At 48.7% G+C, this 18124-nt stretch overlaps 1 protein-coding gene across 2 annotated transcripts; it reads right to left on the minus strand.

The window, feature by feature from the left end:
• Positions 1-3149: 3149 nt before the first annotated feature.
• Positions 3150-17141, minus strand: LOC132385363 (uncharacterized). 2 transcript variants are annotated; one of them, XM_059957403.1, is made up of 4 exons: positions 16905-17141; positions 5711-5863; positions 4839-4872; positions 3150-4585 (listed from the first exon to the last, which is right to left on the minus strand). In XM_059957403.1, the coding sequence occupies exons 1-4, from the start codon at positions 16921-16923 to the stop codon at positions 4207-4209; spliced, it is 585 nt and encodes a 194-aa protein (XP_059813386.1). In that variant the 5' UTR covers positions 16924-17141; the 3' UTR covers positions 3150-4206. The 2 variants fall into 2 exon arrangements, with proteins under 2 accessions (XP_059813386.1, XP_059813387.1); XM_059957404.1 differs by lacking the exon at positions 16905-17141 and adding an exon at positions 12967-13040 and having other exon boundaries at positions 3150-3198.
• Between the last annotated feature and the right edge of the window lie 983 nt (positions 17142-18124).

An 18124-nucleotide genomic window follows, 5' to 3' on the forward strand; every position in this document is an offset into this window, starting at 1 on the left:
CTTTTCTAGTGATGTAGACAGATGCAGCTTGGGAGAACGGCCATATTGATGGTCTTTTCATTTAAAGAACATTCGTTACTGGGAAGGTGAGACCATTGGAGGGGACGGGACCCAGACTGGGATTTACAATACTGATGTGGGGAGAAGTGGCCAAAAGGCATCAGCTACCAAAACCTAAACCTAAGATGGAGGAGGCAAACATACAAAAACTGGAAGTAAACCCTCCTCCCCTCCCACTCTTTCTCCCCCTGTGGGACTCTATTCTAAAATCCTAGATGTCGGGCTGCCGGAAAACACAGTTATGGAAATAGTAATGTTTGCTAAGACCGCTGCACAACACGGAGCCCAGTAATTGGAACGACAAGTACAAAAGTCGCAGTCCCATTGCGGGAACCAGCTTCCCTCATATGAACAGATTTCCCCATCCAGCACATGGGATCCTTCTGCCCCCGTGGAAAGGGAACAGTCACAACCGATGCCAACGCGATTATCGGACAGGAGATTTCAGTCCAGGGAACTAGTAGCAGGACCTAGCGATTGCCACAGGGAGAGTGAGCTACCTGATAGTCCAACCCACACACTGGTGTCCCAAATAATGGTAGGAGAGATACTGATCCTCAAACCCAGGACCCCTGCAGAGATTAGGGGTATTATTAGTGACACCCCTAGCCTATTAGGAAACCTTTCGAGTTCCACATTTGGTGAATACAAACTTGAAACATTAACTCTTTACCCGGAACTGCGCAGCGACTCCTACTGGCTGCCTATGGTAGCGCCTGGTGCACTCCCACACAACGATTCACAGGAACCCCAGGAATAGATGGAGATTGAGTCCTGCGAGAAGACGGAGGGGTGAAGGCAACCCCTGGGTGCAGAAATGGCTAGAACAAGCCAAAGAGATCATCCTAGCAGAGGCCAGTCAGCATTGTGATTTTGGGGAGGTCAAGAAATGCCAACAGAAAAAGGGTGAGCCCCAACAGATTTAATTTTCTGTTTTGAAGATGTGTGGGCAAATAGTGCAGGAATACAATTGGAACAGAATAGACCTTCAGCGGTGCAAACATTTGTAAATGTTGCACACTCATTCAAAGTGATGATGGATATAAGGAACAATAAACCTGACCTACTTTGGTCCTCACAATCTTTGTAAATCAGACAGACCTATAGATAACTCACAACAAAATGAACATAATGACATCTTTGTAGTTCAGAATCAGATTTATTATAAGTAATTATAAATATATATATATAATTATTTATTATAAATAATTATAAATATATATATATTATGAAATTTGTCATTTTGAATCAGAAGTACAATGGAATACAGAGAGTTACAAATAAGCAATATATAAAAATAAACCAATGGAGCAAAATATATATATATCTATCAAACTTGGGAGATAGGGTTACTGTACAAATTAGAAATCTGATGGTGGAATGGAAGAAGTCAATCTGAAAATGTTGAGTGTGCACCCTCAGGCTCCTGTACCTCCTCCATGGTGGCAGGAACGAGAAGAGGGTGCGATGAGCAAGTGGACATGCTGGCGGATTTTACCTCAAGTGAACATACAGGAGACACATTTGCAAACTGGTTGTTAGTGGTGATTGCGTTATAACGTAATGAAACAATAGCTAATAGAAAAAAGTTTGGGTCGAGCAGACCGGCTGTTCGGAAGTGGCCATTGTAGGAGTGGGGAGCTGAAGTTTCGGCTCTGGAGGCTTTGGCGTGACGAAGCTGAGTAAGTGGCCCAGCTGTGGGGAGTGAGAGCAGTGAGAAGGTGCGGGTAAGAACAGTTTTATAATGTTTTATTTTATTGATGAGCCTCAGACGATGTTCCAGTACAGGCACATGGTAGTGCCGGGTTAGAGTGAAACATTGTTCTTTTTCCTGTAGTTTGACGTTCCTGCACTTGCTTATAATGCTTACTGTATATAATTACCTGTATGAGTAATTGTTCATTGAATTTTCAGCAACTGTAGTACAGCTGTTTCTATACTTTGCTCGAATTTTTGTTATGGACATCTAATCAACTGCTACAGTCAAGAGAAGGTCCAGAGGTTCACGAAAATGATCCTGGAAATAAAAGTTAAGGTATGAGGAGCGTTTGATGGTTCTGAATCTGTACCCACTGGAGGTTAAAATGAAGGAGGAATCTTTTTGAATATTGAAAGGCCTGCATAGAGTGGGTGTGGAGAGGATGTTTTCAATAGTGGGACAGTAACGAGTTATGTTTAAAAGCAAAGGTTGACAGGTTTTTGATTAGTCAGTGGTTACAGGGATAAGGCAGGAAAGCGGAGTTGAGTGGGATAATAAATCACCCTTGATGGAAAGGTAGGGAAGACTCGATGGGCTGAGTGGTCCAATTCTGCTCTCATGTTCTCTGGCCTTGTGGCCTCATTGTTGACTTTTGAAGAGCCTCTGGGTCACAATATGACTGGATCCAACTAGAACGGAGACCCTCCTGCGAGATGTAGAAAGTCAGGGAACCTCACGGCCAGGCGCAGCTCTTGATGGTCGGGACAAGGAACCAGTTTCCTCCCACATTCCAGAGCCCAATGAGCTGGTGTCCGTGAGGAGTCGGCAGGCTGTGTTGGTGCCAGAAGCACGGTGGCAGTTACGGGCTGTCCTCAGCACGTCCTTGGGCTACGTTGGTCGTTTTATGCAAACGAAGCATTTCACTGCTTGTTTGGATGTACCCATGACAAATAAAGGTAATCTTTAACCTTTATCTGTATGTTAATCTGAAGGGCAAAGTGAGACAGGGATAGGAGACTCACTAGTTACTGGGGACGGACAGGAGATTCTGGGGCTGAGAAAGGGACAGTGGGATGGTGTTGCTGCCCAGGTGCCAGGGTCGAGGACGTCTTAGGGTGGCTGCAGAATATTCCCGAGGAGCAGGGAAATGATCTCGGGAGAAAGAGGGGAAGAGGATCCACACGGTGAGCTTAGGGAGTTTGGAAAGAGGCTGGAAACCAGGACCTTGAAGGTAGCGATCTCTGGATTACTGCACGCCAGGCCAGGAACAGAAATATAGAACAGATGAATGTAACTCTACCATGATGATCCTGTAACGTTCTCCTTCTGGTGTAACGAACGCCGAATTAAACGTCGAGATAAACCACAGTCAATGAAAACCAGTTTGCAGTAAGATTAACCATTTACTGTTCACTCTTCACATTAACATATGGTGAAAACTGTTGATAAAACAATACAAGATTGATACAGTATTTGTTCCTTTCTTAATATCACATTTCCATTGTAAATACTTGTAAAAGTGACTATAACTACATTACATTAAGGTGAAGTATACAGGCAGAGTTTACCTATGCCATTGACTACTTTAAATACACTTCAATGCAAACTATCCGCAACTCTTTAACTAACGAAAACATAAACATTATCGACCGTCGTTACTTTTAACAGGATCGGCGTTAACATCTTAGTTCAATATATCGATTATCTATTAACTTACAGCGTTGCTCTCACTGTGATTTCTAATGCATACAAACAACCCTGCTCAGGTGTGCCTCGTGGTGAGCCCCCCACCCTCGTGTTGATCTCAAACCGGTATTTTCCCACAAGACGTGGCGAAACCGGATGTGACGTCATCGCATGCCGATATTTTTTACATGCAATGAATATACTTTAAACACTTCTAATTCTAACTAGAAAATACTAACAAATGAATTACTAAGCGAAAATATTATAAACTAAATAACTGTCGTAAAGCCAACACATCTACCATGATGATCCCTAACCCAGCCCCGAGAGCAGGAGGGTTGGAAATGGGGTTAGCAACCCATGTGTTTGTTAGTCAAACCAATAAAGTTAATTGTGAGGAAATACATGTTTTTCTGTACCCAACTCGTCATTATTATTATTATTATTATTATTAATTAAGGTTAATTCTTATAACAGAGTTGGTAACAGAGCATTTCCTATCACACTCTCCCCCTAATTTGCCTGAGATTTAATGAGGTGGTGACTCGGATAAGTTGACCAGGGCCATGACGTATATTTTACTCAGAAACACTTTGGGAAGGTCTTTGATTGGTTTGTGGGCGGGGAGGGGGTGGTGTTGGTGGAGAGCAAGTCCAGAAGGCACTTGGTGTCCAAGTTGAATTGGATAATTGGCAGATGATTGGAGACAAAGAGGGGAGTGCTGGGAGGATGCTTTTCCAATTGAAGTCTGTGACTTGTGGTTAACCACAGGGTACTTCAGGCATGATGTGATAACAACTGATGTGATGTGAATGTGGGAGAAATGATTGTGACAAACCCAAGTAGGTGTTTACCAACAAGACAGGGGTTCTCAACTTTATTTTATGCAGAGGACCAATACCATTAACCAAGGGGTCCGTGGACCCAAGGGAGGGATCCCCTGTGTGAAGGGGAGATTCACCAGGACTTTGTCTGGGTGGGGTGTTAGTCCTGGGGAGAGATTGCACAGACTGGGCTGGATTCCTCTGGAGTCTTGGGGGTGCTGCCAGAGCAGGCAGTAACACTGCTGATAGTGGGATCTCACTGTGCATCTCCATCCAGGCCAATATTTGAGTTTTCAAACGTCCGACCCACAAGCACCTGGGAAGAATGGAGGGGAAGGGCACTCATAGTCTGATCACTGTGGGGAGACAGGGAGGGGTGTATGGTCTGGAAGGGGTCACGGAGAGGGGGAAGACGTATGGGGTCACATAAATGGGAAGTGGTGCAGAGACCTTACAAGTTTACAGAGATGGAGAATGTCACGAAGATGGGGAGGGGTGTGGACAAGCCACTGTTGAGAAGCTGGGAGAGCACACAATAGGCATCCCCAGGAAGAGACGAGGTCACTTACCACAGAACGATAGGAACACCAACTGCCATCGTCACTGGAGAATGGAAATGTCATAATCAGAGACATTCAGTACAATATAGCCTGTGGAACAGTGTGTTAATCATCCCTCCCCCTGCTGCCTGATCCGCCGTCCACAGCTGGACAGCATGGTGAAGGTGGTCGACACTGGCCTTTATCGACTGGGTCACTGAGATAGAGACTGGGCCATTGCATTGTATTTGTAAAAAGGCATTGGTGAGGCTGCATTTGGAGTTTGGCAGTGCGTGACTCCAGGATTTTGCATGTGCTTGCAATACTGTGTTAGTTTTGGTCAGTAAGGAAGGGTGCCATTAGGGAGGATGGAGTTCAGGAGGATGGTGGAAAGTGGTTGGATCTCATTGAAACCTGCTGGATAGTGCCTGGGTAGAGTGGAAATGTCTCCAGCCTCTCCTGCAGGAGTCCAGGAGCTGACAGCACGCCCTCAGGGTAAAGGGAACTCACTATGGAACTGAGACAAGAAGGAATTTCTAAAGCCAGGGTGTGGCAAAGCTGAATTTATTGCCTGAGGAGGCCAAGACATTTAAATATTCAAAGCAGACATTGATAGGGGTTTGTGAGGATGTTAAGGATTACTGGAGGAAGGCGGGAGAATGGGGTTGAGGAAAAAGCAGCCATGACTGAATAGAGCAGCAGATCTGATGGGCTAATCAGTGACCCAGTCGATAAAACTGCCCCCTACAGTACAGCTATAGGAGAATGGGGTGGGAGAAGGGCTGAGATCCAGGGGTGGAAGATGGGAGATTCCTGAGGGCCATTCAACCCCTCCCCCCCAACTCTGAAATGGACGCCGGCAACTCAACTTCAATCCCCTTGCACAGAAAGTGAAGCCTCACCTTGAGCTACTGACCGCCCAGCCGCATTCGTGGAGTTCAGCATCTTCCTTCCATCCCATCCCCCCATTCTGCTGGAGACTGGCTTCCTAGAATTCATCAGTGGCGAGTTCGACATCTGGGTTGCCATGGTCCCCTGCCCAGAACACTCCACATCTGTAAAACAAAGTTCAAAGTAAATTTATTATCAGAGTACATACAAGTGGAACCCTCGGGTGCGGCAAACGGCGTTACTCTAGGGGAAGACTCTCTCCGGCCCGCCAAACTTGTGAAATCTCATTTGTGCGGATGCTGCATGATGTTACAAATCAGTACCATGAAATTACAAACAGTACACCATATGCAATTAGAGCTTTATAATTTGTGATTTGACTTTAGGGTTAGTAAAGAGAACAAAAAGGAAAAGGGTCCATTTTAATGAAACAGTCTAGTGCGCACGTTGGAGCTCATGATTTTCCCGTCCATTCTCCATCGATTTTCCCCGGACATCGTCAACTCCCGACCCCATTTCAAAGGCCCCGTTATCTCTTATCATAACTGAAACACTGCTGTTACAGAGAAACCATTTCACTGGACTCAGCATGAGCAAAGTTGGGAGTCTCTTCCTCAATCAGTGGGGAGTTAGCAAAAGGCAGCATATAGCACACCCCCAGTCCCTCATCCTCTGAATCAGTATCCAACTCAGGGGTGGGGTCTTGCCTAATCTCTCCTTCAGTCGGTCCTGTAGTCGCTCCGCGTTGCTTCAGAGTCCTCTTACTAGCTGTAGGCTCTGGGTCAACCTGAACCTCTTGTCCCCCAGGTGGTTCTGATGGAGAATGTTGACAGGCCTATTCCTATCCTCTGGTTTCACCCAGAAAACTGGTATGCTTGGCATCTGACTCTCCACCACACAGGGCATAGCCGTCTAGTGGTTGGCCAAATTATGCTTTCCAGGTAGCTCCAAATTCTTTACACGGTCTCCTGGCATGAGTTTTGAGAACCTCACCTTTTGATGATACATCCTCTTACTTTTTTTTGATTCTGCTTGGCAGCCATAACATCAGCTCCCTTCTCATATCAGACACATACTTCAGATAAGTCTTTGGTGGTAAGTCACCTTTGTCAGTCGCAAAACAAAGGTCAATGGGCAACCTCTCAACCAAACATCAGGTAATATGGTGAGTACCCGGTAGCTTCATTTTGGGTACAGTTGTAGCAGTGGACCAGATCAAGTCAAGTCACTTTTATTGTCATTTCGACCATAACTGCTGGTACAGTACAAAGTAAAAATGAGACGCTTTTCAGGACCATGGTGTTACATGACATAGTACAAAAACTAGACTGAACTACGTAAAAAAACACAGAAAACTACACTAGACTACAGTCCTACACAGGACTACATAACTTGCACTAAAACAGTGCAGGCATTGCAACAAATAATAAACAGGACAATAGGGCAAGGTGTCAGTCCAGACTCTGGCTATTGAGGAGTCTGATAGCGTGGGAGAAGAAACTGTTACATAGCCTGGCCGTGAGAGCCCAAATGCTTTGGAGCCTTTTCCCAGACGACAGGAGAGAGAAGAGATTGTATGAGGGGGTGCATGGAGTCCTTTAAAATGCTGTTTCCTTTGCTGATGCAGCTTGTAGCGTAAGTGTCCGTGATGGCGGGAAGAGAGACCCCGATGATCTTCTCAGCTGACCTCACTATCCGCTGCAGGGTCTTGCAAACCGAGATGGTGCACTTTCCGAACCAGGCAGTGATGCAGCTGCTCAGGATGCTCTCAATACAACCCCTGTAGAATGTGATGAGGATGGGAGGTGGGAGATGGACTTTCCTCAGCCATTGCAGAAAATAGAGACACTGCTGGGCTTTCTTTGCTATGGAGCTGGTGTTGAGGGACCAGGTGAGCACCAAGAAATTTGGTGCTCTTTACAATCTCTACCGAGGAGCCGTTGATGTTCAGCGGGGAGTGGTCGCTCTCTGCCCTCCTGAAATTAACCACCATCTCTTTTGATGTCCAAAATGTTGACTCCACTTGTTCTTCCTGCTGATCTCCAAAGTTCTGAGCATGTCTAACAAGGTCCCACTGAACCGCTTGTGTTGGGGATCACCTGGTATAGTCCTCAACCTCTCAACTCCAACTCCAAGCATGGCTAGTAACTCATGTATGAGCCCACTTTTGAAATCTCATCCCTGATCTATGTATTCGCCAGGGGACTATAATAAATGAAATACTTCTCCCATAACACCTTGGCCACCGTGGATACCCTCTGCTCCTTGGTAGGGAAAGCTTTCGCATATCTGGTGCAGTTATCCCTGATGACACATTGCTGACATCTGACTCTATTGACAGGAAATCCATACACACCAGGTCCAGGGGCCCCACACTCTGCAAGTGGGACAAGGGAGCTGCCCGTTAGGCAGCGTCTTCCTCCGTATGCATCGAATGCACGACTTGCAGAATTCTTCGACCTCCGACTTCATTCGGGGCCAGCAGAACTGGTCTCTGAACAATCCATTGGTCTTTTCAACCCCCAAATGTCCAGAATCATCATGAAGTGAGCGTAATACAACCCTCCCAAACTTCTCAGGCAGAACCAGTGCTGGGAATGCCGAGGTCGGTCTGGAGGTGACGTGACCCAGTATACTGAGTGATCTGGTTCCTCAACTCCAACCAAGGCCATTCTCTCAGTAATGGAGGAACCACAGAATGTTTCCTCTTCTCTGCTTGAGTCATGTTTCCCTTTTCAACTGCTTGCCAAATGGCACTGACACCCAGGACATCTTGCTGAGCAGCAGCCACTTCCCCAGAAATCAATTCTGGCAGATGATTTTTCTTCAGAGCAGTCAGGTTACAGTAAACCTGGGGAATGAAGTCATCAGAAGCTCCCAGTGGATCTACCGCTCGATCCTGCCCTTGCTTTTCATCCGCATTCACTGTGATAGCAAACTGGCACACGGCTTTCACTCCCGGGTCAGGAACACTCTCCCACCCTCCGTCCCTGCCCAGCCTTTCCTGTGCACATCGGGTCAAAGCGTCAGCATCAATGTTCCGGCTTCCCGGTTGGTAATGCCGCCAACCACCGACGGCCTACGGCATCCAGTTTCGCCGAGGTCAGGATACAAGTTAGGGGATTGATGTCCGTCCTCACCTCAAACTTGTTACTGTTGAGGTAGTCACTCAGCTTATCCACCTCCACCCACTTCAACGCCAGAAACTCCAACTTATTCGTGGAATAGTTCTTCTCAGAGGGTGACAGACTCCAACTGGCAAATGCAACAGGTCTCAACCAGGTGCCTTGGTCCTGATACAGGACACCCCCTAAGCCCTCTTGGCTAACATCCATTGTAGTACATACCGCAATCAGGGGTCTGTAAAAGCCAGAACAGGGGCCTGGATCGGCATCTCCTTCAGAGACTGAAAGGCCTCCTCACATTTCACATCCCACCTCAGTCCAAAAGGCTCTGATGGGCCAAGATACACTTTACACTCCTCTCCTTGTGTCCTCCCCCCTTTCTTCCCCAAAGGAGGGTAACCACACAGAAGCTGATTCAACAGGTGACTCACTTTCATGTAGCCCCTCACAAACCTCCGATTGTAACCACAGAACCCGAGGAACGAGTGCAGAGCGCTCACGGTTCGGTGCCACGGCCAGGTGGTCACCACCTCTACCTTAGCCAGATCTGTAGCTACTCCATCCCATGACAGCACATGTTCAACATAGCTAACAGACATCTTTCAGAACTGGCACGTCGAGGGAAAGTTTTAACTCTTCAGCTTTCAGATGGCCCAGCACCTTCAGTACTCAGTCCAGATCTTGGATGCTTTTCTTGGATGCACTCTCCCGATGGTACTGAGAGCAAAGGGTCATCGGGAGACATGGGGGTGCACAATGGTTCCTCCTTGCTCTCGTGGAGAAAGCGAATACAGAAGGCATTGAGCTCATCTGGAAGCGAAGCTCTGTCCTGTATGTTGCAAGATTTAACTTTGTAGGAGGTTACAGTATTCAAACCTTGCCACACCTGTTAAGTGTCCTTCGTTGATTCCAGTCTACTCTGGAATCTCCATTTCACCCAAGAGATGGCTTTCCGGAGATGATATCTGCACTTCTAGTAGCATCCTTGAGCTCCAGACATGAATACACCTGACCTGTCTCTCAGCAGGTTCCCGACTTCTGTCCCAGCTGTTTATTCCTTACTGCTGGGAAGACAACTGAGGACATTTAGTCTATCTATGCCCCTCACAATTTGAAACACTTGCAAAGCAAAACCAAGCAACATGTGTGACATGGTTTCATGAGAACAATGGCTCTTATGGTCACTTTGACTGAAGAAAGACATGGAAGTTCCCAATGTCCTCATTAATTCGTAAAGACCAGTGTGTGTAAAAATCATATGCTGTACAATCTTTTTTGCCCAGTGACAACAATTTGTGGATACTGAATAATTTCTTCAATAAAAACAGTATAAATAAGCCAGTTGTAAAATCTGCAGGCAAATCATCGCAAACTCCACACTGTCAACACTGTCCACTTCAGAAACCAGAAAAGGAAATACAATGGTGAAACATACTTAACATGCTAATGTGGTAGAGGGTGACAACCTTTTGTGCGCAGTTGAAATTCCTGTGCGCTAGTAGCAAATGATGCGTGCGCGTGCACACCTCAGAGGGAACATCCGAGGCACTTTCACATACCCCCAAAACACCGACCACCCTGTGATTTCAGTGGAGGCCGACTCCCGAGGATTTCACCGTCTACTGCAAGGACAGGACAATGGAGTCTCCAAAAGGAAGAGGAGTCAGATTGTGTTATTTCCTGATTAAATCATTGTGCTGCACAGACATGACAGTTCCGTCTCAGTCCTGCTCAGACAAGCTGGAACATGAAACAGTCAAGTGACGTCCATTTTATCTACCGATGGAGTTTTCCACCATCGTCCTGGTGATGAACATTTCACCGTTGGCCATTGTCAGGCAGGCATTGAAAGAACTGTGTACTGTGATCAGCGGTCATGAAAGAGTGCCCCCTAATGCCTTCTTGCCAGAGTTTGTTATCTACTTGATCTGCCTTATGAGAAACTTGTACGAAGATCACGGCAGTCAGAACTGAACACGGAACAACAGACTGTTTCAAGACAGGGAAAGGAGTACGACAAGGCTGAACACTGTCACCCTACTTATTTAATCTACCTGCTGAACACATCACGAGGAATGCTGGTCTGAACTCACGTCTGCATACCTCGATTCTGTTTTATCCCCCTTGGTTCAGTCTCTTCCTACCTACATCTGTAATGCTTCACACAGTTTCGATCTTTACAATGACTTTAAGATCTCTCGTCCTGATCGTCTCATTTCCTCTGTGGATATCCGGTCCCTGTACACTTCTGTCCTCCCCATCAGAAGGGCCTTAAATTCTCCATTTCTTCTTGGACACCAGACCCAAGCAGATCCCCTCCAACACCACTCCTCAATCAGGCGGAACTGGTCCTCACCCTCAACAACTTCTGCTTTGGCTCCTTCCTTCAAACCCACAGTGTAGCCGGGGCACTCACACGGATCCCAGCCATAGCCGACAAGAAGTCAGTTATGTGGTACAATTCATGTTCCGTGCCGACATCGCTCCCCCACTCTTCTTACCCTGCACTGACAACGGCATCGGTGCGGCTTCCTGCACCCACGCTGAGTTCATCAATTTCACCAACTTTGCCTCCAACTCCCACTCTGCCCTCAAATTTACTTGGTTCATTTCTGACACCTCCCTCCCTGTTCCCGATCTTTGGAATCTACTGCTTTGTATCTACTGCTATCTTTTATAAACCCACTGACTCTCACAGCTATTGGAACTGCTCTTCTTCCCAACCTGTCACTTGAAAAAATGCCGTCCACTTTTCCCAGTTCCTCTGACTCCGCCATATCTGTTCTCAGGATGAGGCTTTTTCATTCCAAGACAGTGAGATGTCCTCCTCCTTCAAAGAAAGGGTCTTCCATTCATGACATCAACTCTGCCCTCCCCAAAATCTCTTCCACATTGTGCACACCTGCCCTCCCTCCACCACACCAGGGTTAGGGTTTCTCGTCCCCACCAACCACAAGGGTCTGTATCCAGCACATAATACTCCAATATTTGCCATCTCCAACAGGATAGCACCACCAAGTGCATTTTCTCTCCAGTGAAATGTGACTCCCTTGTCCACTTGTCTTCTGAATAATTTCAATAAAAACAGTACAAATAAGCCAGCTCTAAAAATCTGCAGTAAAACCATCGTAAACTCCACGTCATCAACGCCGTCCGCAACAGAAACCGGAAAAGGAAATGTAATTGTGTAGATCTGTGAAACATAATTAACTTGCCAATGAGGTTGAGAGTGACAACCTCTTGTGTGCAGTTTAGATTCCTTTGTGCGCTAGTGGCATAAATGTGTGCACCCACACATGGGTAAACATTCCCTGCGAGTCTATCCGGTGCTCCTGATGTGGCCTTCTGTATACCGGGAGAAATGTCCACTGTTCATGCTTTTCCACAGACGCTGCCTGGCCAGCTGAGTTCCTTCGGCATTTTGTGCAAATTGCTCAGAATTATTTACTCATCGTATTTCTTTCCTACTTGCAGTTTGTCTTTTGTATATTGGTTGTTTTATCAGTATCTGTGTATAGTTTCTCAGTGATTCTATTGTATTTCTGTTAATGCCTGTAAGAAAATAAGTTCAAAGTGGTATTTGGTGGTACACGTGTACCTTGGTAATAAATTTCCACTGAACTTTGCAAGGTCAAACCCCAGCCCCCTACACACCAAGGAAGCGAGTCTCAACCTGCTGGGGGGCGGGGCGTGGGGAGGAAGAATGGATAAACTTGGATTGTTTTCTCTGGAACAACTGAGATAGAAACTGATGAGTTTATGAGGATCAGAGGTGCATTGTCTCTTCCACCGTATCTAAATGTCCAACACTTGTATGCACACGTTTATCCAAGCCTGGCAAGTGCTGTGTGCCTGCAATGAGCTGCCAGGGTTGTGGTGGAGATGGACGTCATAGAGCCATTTTGGAAGTTCTTAGGTAGACACATTAACGTGCTGGGAAAGGACTGATATGGACAGAAAGGATTGGGGTGGTTGGGTGTTTAACGAACAGTTCCAAGTCTGAGTGCAGCACAGGAAACTACAGGCTCTCGTGATGTGGTGGGAGGCAAAAGAAACATTTCCAGATGAAAAATCCTCAGAATGGTGGGATCCTAGAGTACTGGGTTCTCACTGGACACAACTCACCTCTCCCTGCCACTTACCTGACAAGCCGAAGCCGAAGCCAAATTCACAGTAGACAGTGTGGTTCATAGCCCAGCTGTAGATCAGTTTAACATGGCTGACATCTACCCAGGCCTGGCTGCTGTTCCGACAGCACAGTCTGTCTCCGTTGCCTTTGAGGCAAACGTCTATAGGTCTTCGGAGGCTGTGAAGGTGCAGGCTTTGACCAACGTTCGGGACGCAGGAGCAGCTGAGAGAGCTGGTATCCGGAGTGAAACGGCAGATGCCACGCTGACCTGTCGGTAGAAGAGCGCCCCTGGTCACTGGGGTTGTGGGGAGTCATCCTCACTTCCCCACCTTCACCTCCGTACCATCCCCTCACACACCCCCAGGCTCAGACACAGAATGAATCTCCATCGACACTGTTCCATCACACACTCCCGGGGTCAGACACAGAGTGAATCTCCCTCCACACCGTCCCCTCACACACTCCCAGGCTCAGACACAGAATGAATCTCCATCGACACTGTTCCATCACACACTCCCGGGGTCAGACACAGAGTGAATCTCCATCGACACTGTTCCATCACACAGTCCCGGGGTCAGACACAGAGTGAATCTCCATCGACACTGTTCCATCACACACTCCCGGGGTCAGACACTGAGTGAATCTCCCTCCACACCGTCCCATCACACACTCCCGGGGTCAGACACAGAGTGAATCTCCCTCCACACCGTCCCATCACACACTCCCGGGGTCAGACACAGAGTGAATCTCCCTCCCCACCGTCCCATCACACACTCCCGGAGTCAGACACAGAGTGAATCTCCCTCCACACCATCCCATCACACACTCCCAGGGTCAGACACAGAGTGAATCTCCCTCCACACTGTCCCATGACACAGTCCCGGGGTCAGACACAGAGTGAATCTCCATCGACACTGTTCCATCACACACTCCCGGGGTCAGACATAGAGTGAAGCTCCCTCCACACCGTCCCATCACACACTCCCGGGGTCAGACACAGAGTGAATCTCCCTCCACACCATCCCCTCACACACCCCCAGGCTCAGACACAGAATGAATCTCCATCGACACTGTTCCATCACACACTCACGGGGTCAGACATAGAGTGAAGCTCCCTCCACACCGTCCCATCACACACTCCCAGGCTCAGACACAGAATGAATCTCCATCGACACTGTTCCATCACACACTCCCAGGGTCAGACATAGAGTGAAGCTCCCTCTACACTGTCCCATCGCACACTCCCGGGGTCAGAAAAAGAGTGAAACTCCCTCCACACCATCCCATCACACACTCCCAGGCTCAGACACAGAATGAATCTCCATCGACACTGTTCCATCACACGCTCCCGGGGTCAGACACAGAGTGAAGCTCCCTCCACACCGTCCCCTCACACACCCCCAGGCTCAGACACAGAATGAATCTCCATCGACACTGTTCCATCACACACTCCCAGGGTCAGACACAGAGTGAAGCTCCCTCTACACTGTCCCATCGCACACTCCCGGGGTCAGACAAAGAGTGAAACTCCCTCCACACCATCCCATCACACACAGAATGAATCTCCATCGACACTGTTCCATCACACACTCCCAGGGTCAGACATAGAGTGAAGCTCCCTCCACACTGTCCCATCACACACCCCCAGGCTCAGACACAGAATGAATCTCCATCGACACTGTTCCATCACACACTCCCAGGGTCAGACATAGAGTGAAGCTCCCTCCACACTGTCCCATCACACACCCCCAGGCTCAGACACAGAATGAATCTCCATCGACACTGTTCCATCACACACTCCCGGGGTCAGACACAGAGTGAATCTCCCTCCACACCGTCCCATGACACAGTCCCGGGGTCAGACACAGAGTGAATCTCCATCGACACTGTTCCATCACACACTCCCGGGGTCAGACATAGAGTGAAGCTCCCTCCACACCGTCCCATCACACACTCCCGTGCTCAGACACAGAATGAATCTCCATCGACACTGTTCCATCACACACTCCCAGGGTCAGACATAGAGTGAAGCTCCCTCTACACTGTCTCATCGCACACTCCCGGGGTCAGAAAAAGAGTGAAACTCCCTCCACACCATCCCATCACACACTCCCAGGCTCAGACACAGAATGAATCTCCATCGACACTGTTCCATCACACGCTCCCGGGGTCAGACACAGAGTGAAGCTCCCTCCACACCGTCCCCTCACACACCCCCAGGCTCAGACACAGAATGAATCTCCATCGACACTGTTCCATCACACACTCCCAGGGTCAGACACAGAGTGAAGCTCCCTCTACACTGTCCCATCGCACACTCCCGGGGTCAGACAAAGAGTGAAACTCCCTCCACACCATCCCATCACACACAGAATGAATCTCCATCGACACTGTTCCATCACACACTCCCAGAGTCAGACATAGAGTGAAGCTCCCTCCACACTGTCCCATCACACACCCCCAGGCTCAGACACAGAATGAATCTCCATCGACACTGTTCCATCACACACTCCCAGGGTCAGACACAGAATGAATCTCCATCGACACTGTTCCATCACACACTCCCGGGGTCAGACACAGAGTGAAGCTCCCTCCACACCGTCCCCTCACACACCCCCAGGCTCAGACACAGAATGAATCTCCATCGACACTGTTCCATCACACACTCCCAGGGTCAGACACAGAATGAATCTCCATCGACACTGTTCCATCACACACTCCCAGGGTCAGACACAGAATGAATCTCCATCGACACTGTTCCATCACACACTCCCAGGGTCAGACATAGAGTGAAGCTCCCTCCACACCGTCCCATCACACACCCCCAGGCTCAGACACAGAATGAATCTCCATCGACACTGTTCCATCACACACTCCCAGGGTCAGACATAGAGTGAAACTCCCTCCACACTGTCCCATCACACACCCCCAGGCTCAGACACAGAATGAATCTCCATCGACACTGTTCCATCACACACTCCCAGGGTCAGACACAGAATGAATCTCCATCGACACTGTTCCATCACACACTCCCGGGGTCAGACACAGAGTGAAGCTCCCTCCACACCGTCCCCTCACACACCCCCAGGCTCAGACACAGAATGAATCTCCATCGACACTGTTCCATCACACACTCCCAGGGTCAGACACAGAATGAATCTCCATCGACATGTTCCATCACACACTCCCAGGGTCAGACATAGAGTGAAGCTCCCTCCACACCGTCCCATCACACACCCCCAGGCTCAGACACAGAATGAATCTCCATCGACACTGTTCCATCACACACTCCCAGGGTCAGACATAGAGCGAATCTCCCTCCACACCGTCCCATCACACACTCCCGGGGTCAGACACAGAGTGAATCTCCATCTACACCGTCCATCACACGCTCCCAGGGTCAGACATAGAGTGAATCTCCCTCCACACCGTCCCATCACACACTCCCGGGGTCAGGCACAGAGCGAAGCTCCCCACACACCATCCCCTCACACACCTCCAGGCTCAGATACAGAGTGAATCTCCATCGACATTCCCAGGGTTAGACATAGTTCCCTCTACAGCATCCCATCATGTACCCCTGGGGTTAGACAGAGTGAAGCTCCCCCCACACACTCCCAGGGTCAGACACAAGAGTGAATCTCCCTCTGCAGTGTCCCATCACACACTCCCAGGGTTAGATACAGTGTGACGCTCCCTCTACACACCACCGGGGTCAGACACACAGCGAAGCTCCCTCCAAACTGTCCCATCACACACTCCCAGGGTCAGACACAGAGTGGAGCTCCATCCACACTGTCCCATCACACACTCCCGGGGTCAGACACAGAGCGGAGCTCCCTCTACCCTGGAAGTGTGTGATGGGACAGTGAACGTACACACAGTAAAGCTCCCTCCACCCTGGACAAAAGGAGAATCTCCCTCCACACTGTGTGACTCTACCCTACTTACCAGCAGCAATTCCGACCATGACCAACCACACACAGACTGCGATGGACCTGAGGTGGAAGAAAGGTTGAGGTGAGGAGTGAACTTTGATAATCTGATCCCACCTCAGACAGGAACTGTCAACGGCACCCAGAGTTTGAGTTCGGAACCAGTCTAGCCAGTTTTCTAATCCCTCCCAATGCTCCCACTGATCTGAAATGTTTCTGTGTAACCGTGGCCTAATTAGGGACAGTCAGCCTGGTACTGTGTCGGGGAAATTGAGTCTCACTGAGGTTACTGTATTTTTGAAGGAGGCGATGAAGATGATTGACAAAGTTGGAGTGTGTAAGATCTCTACCTGGATTTCAGTAAGCCATTTGGCAAACCCCTCGTGGGAGGGTCATCCAGAAGATTAGGATGCAAGAATTTACCACTTGGATTCAGTATGGTGTTGCCCCACAGAAGAGAGCAGGGAGTGGTTGATTGTCTCCGGAGGTCTTCGACTTGAGGTGTTCTGCAGGGATTAATACTGGGATCTCCAAATGACCTGAATAAAAATGTGGGTGGGTGGATTCGCGATGTGGATCGCGTGGGAGAACAGGGGCACGAGTTACAGGGAGAAGTCGCGTTGGTGCAAGCTGAGGGGACCCTGATTATGTTTATGGGAGCGAGAGAGGTGGGAGGGGCGGGCAGAGGGGATGAGCAAGAGGGGCAAAAGAGGCACAGGGTGATGCACCATCAATAACTCTCGTAGACGTGAGCTAAGGTAGACTTTTATTGGTTGGAAGAAAGCACCGTCAGCAGCAAACATGCAACATCCTGGAGACTCAGTACCTCCAATCGCCTTTATACAGGGGTCTGTGGGAGGAGCCACAGGAGCTGTCGGGTGGGGGGGGGCGTGTAGGAAAAGGCACAGGAAAAGAGCCGCAGAAATAAGAAACACACAGAGAAGAAACCGCAGAGATAAGAAGCACATAGAGAAGAAGCCGCAGAAATCGGAGTCACACTGGCTGAAGCAACGAAATGGTGATGAGTGGATGGAAAGCCGGTATATTTATGCTGCCGTTTATATGAGAGTCACGTGGAAGCCCGGGAGAACCAAAGGAAACGCTCTCTGCCCGCCGCGCCGACACTCAGACAGGGGAGCTCGAGAAACAGGGGGAAAAGGGAATTAGGAGAACAAGAGGAATAAACAGGTGGGGTGAGGGGGGAGGCGGCCGGGATAGTCACAGGTTTAGTCAGGC

Source organism: Hypanus sabinus, assembly GCF_030144855.1.
Source record: "Hypanus sabinus isolate sHypSab1 chromosome 1 unlocalized genomic scaffold, sHypSab1.hap1 SUPER_1_unloc_1, whole genome shotgun sequence".
Taxonomy (NCBI): Eukaryota; Metazoa; Chordata; class Chondrichthyes; order Myliobatiformes; family Dasyatidae; genus Hypanus; species Hypanus sabinus.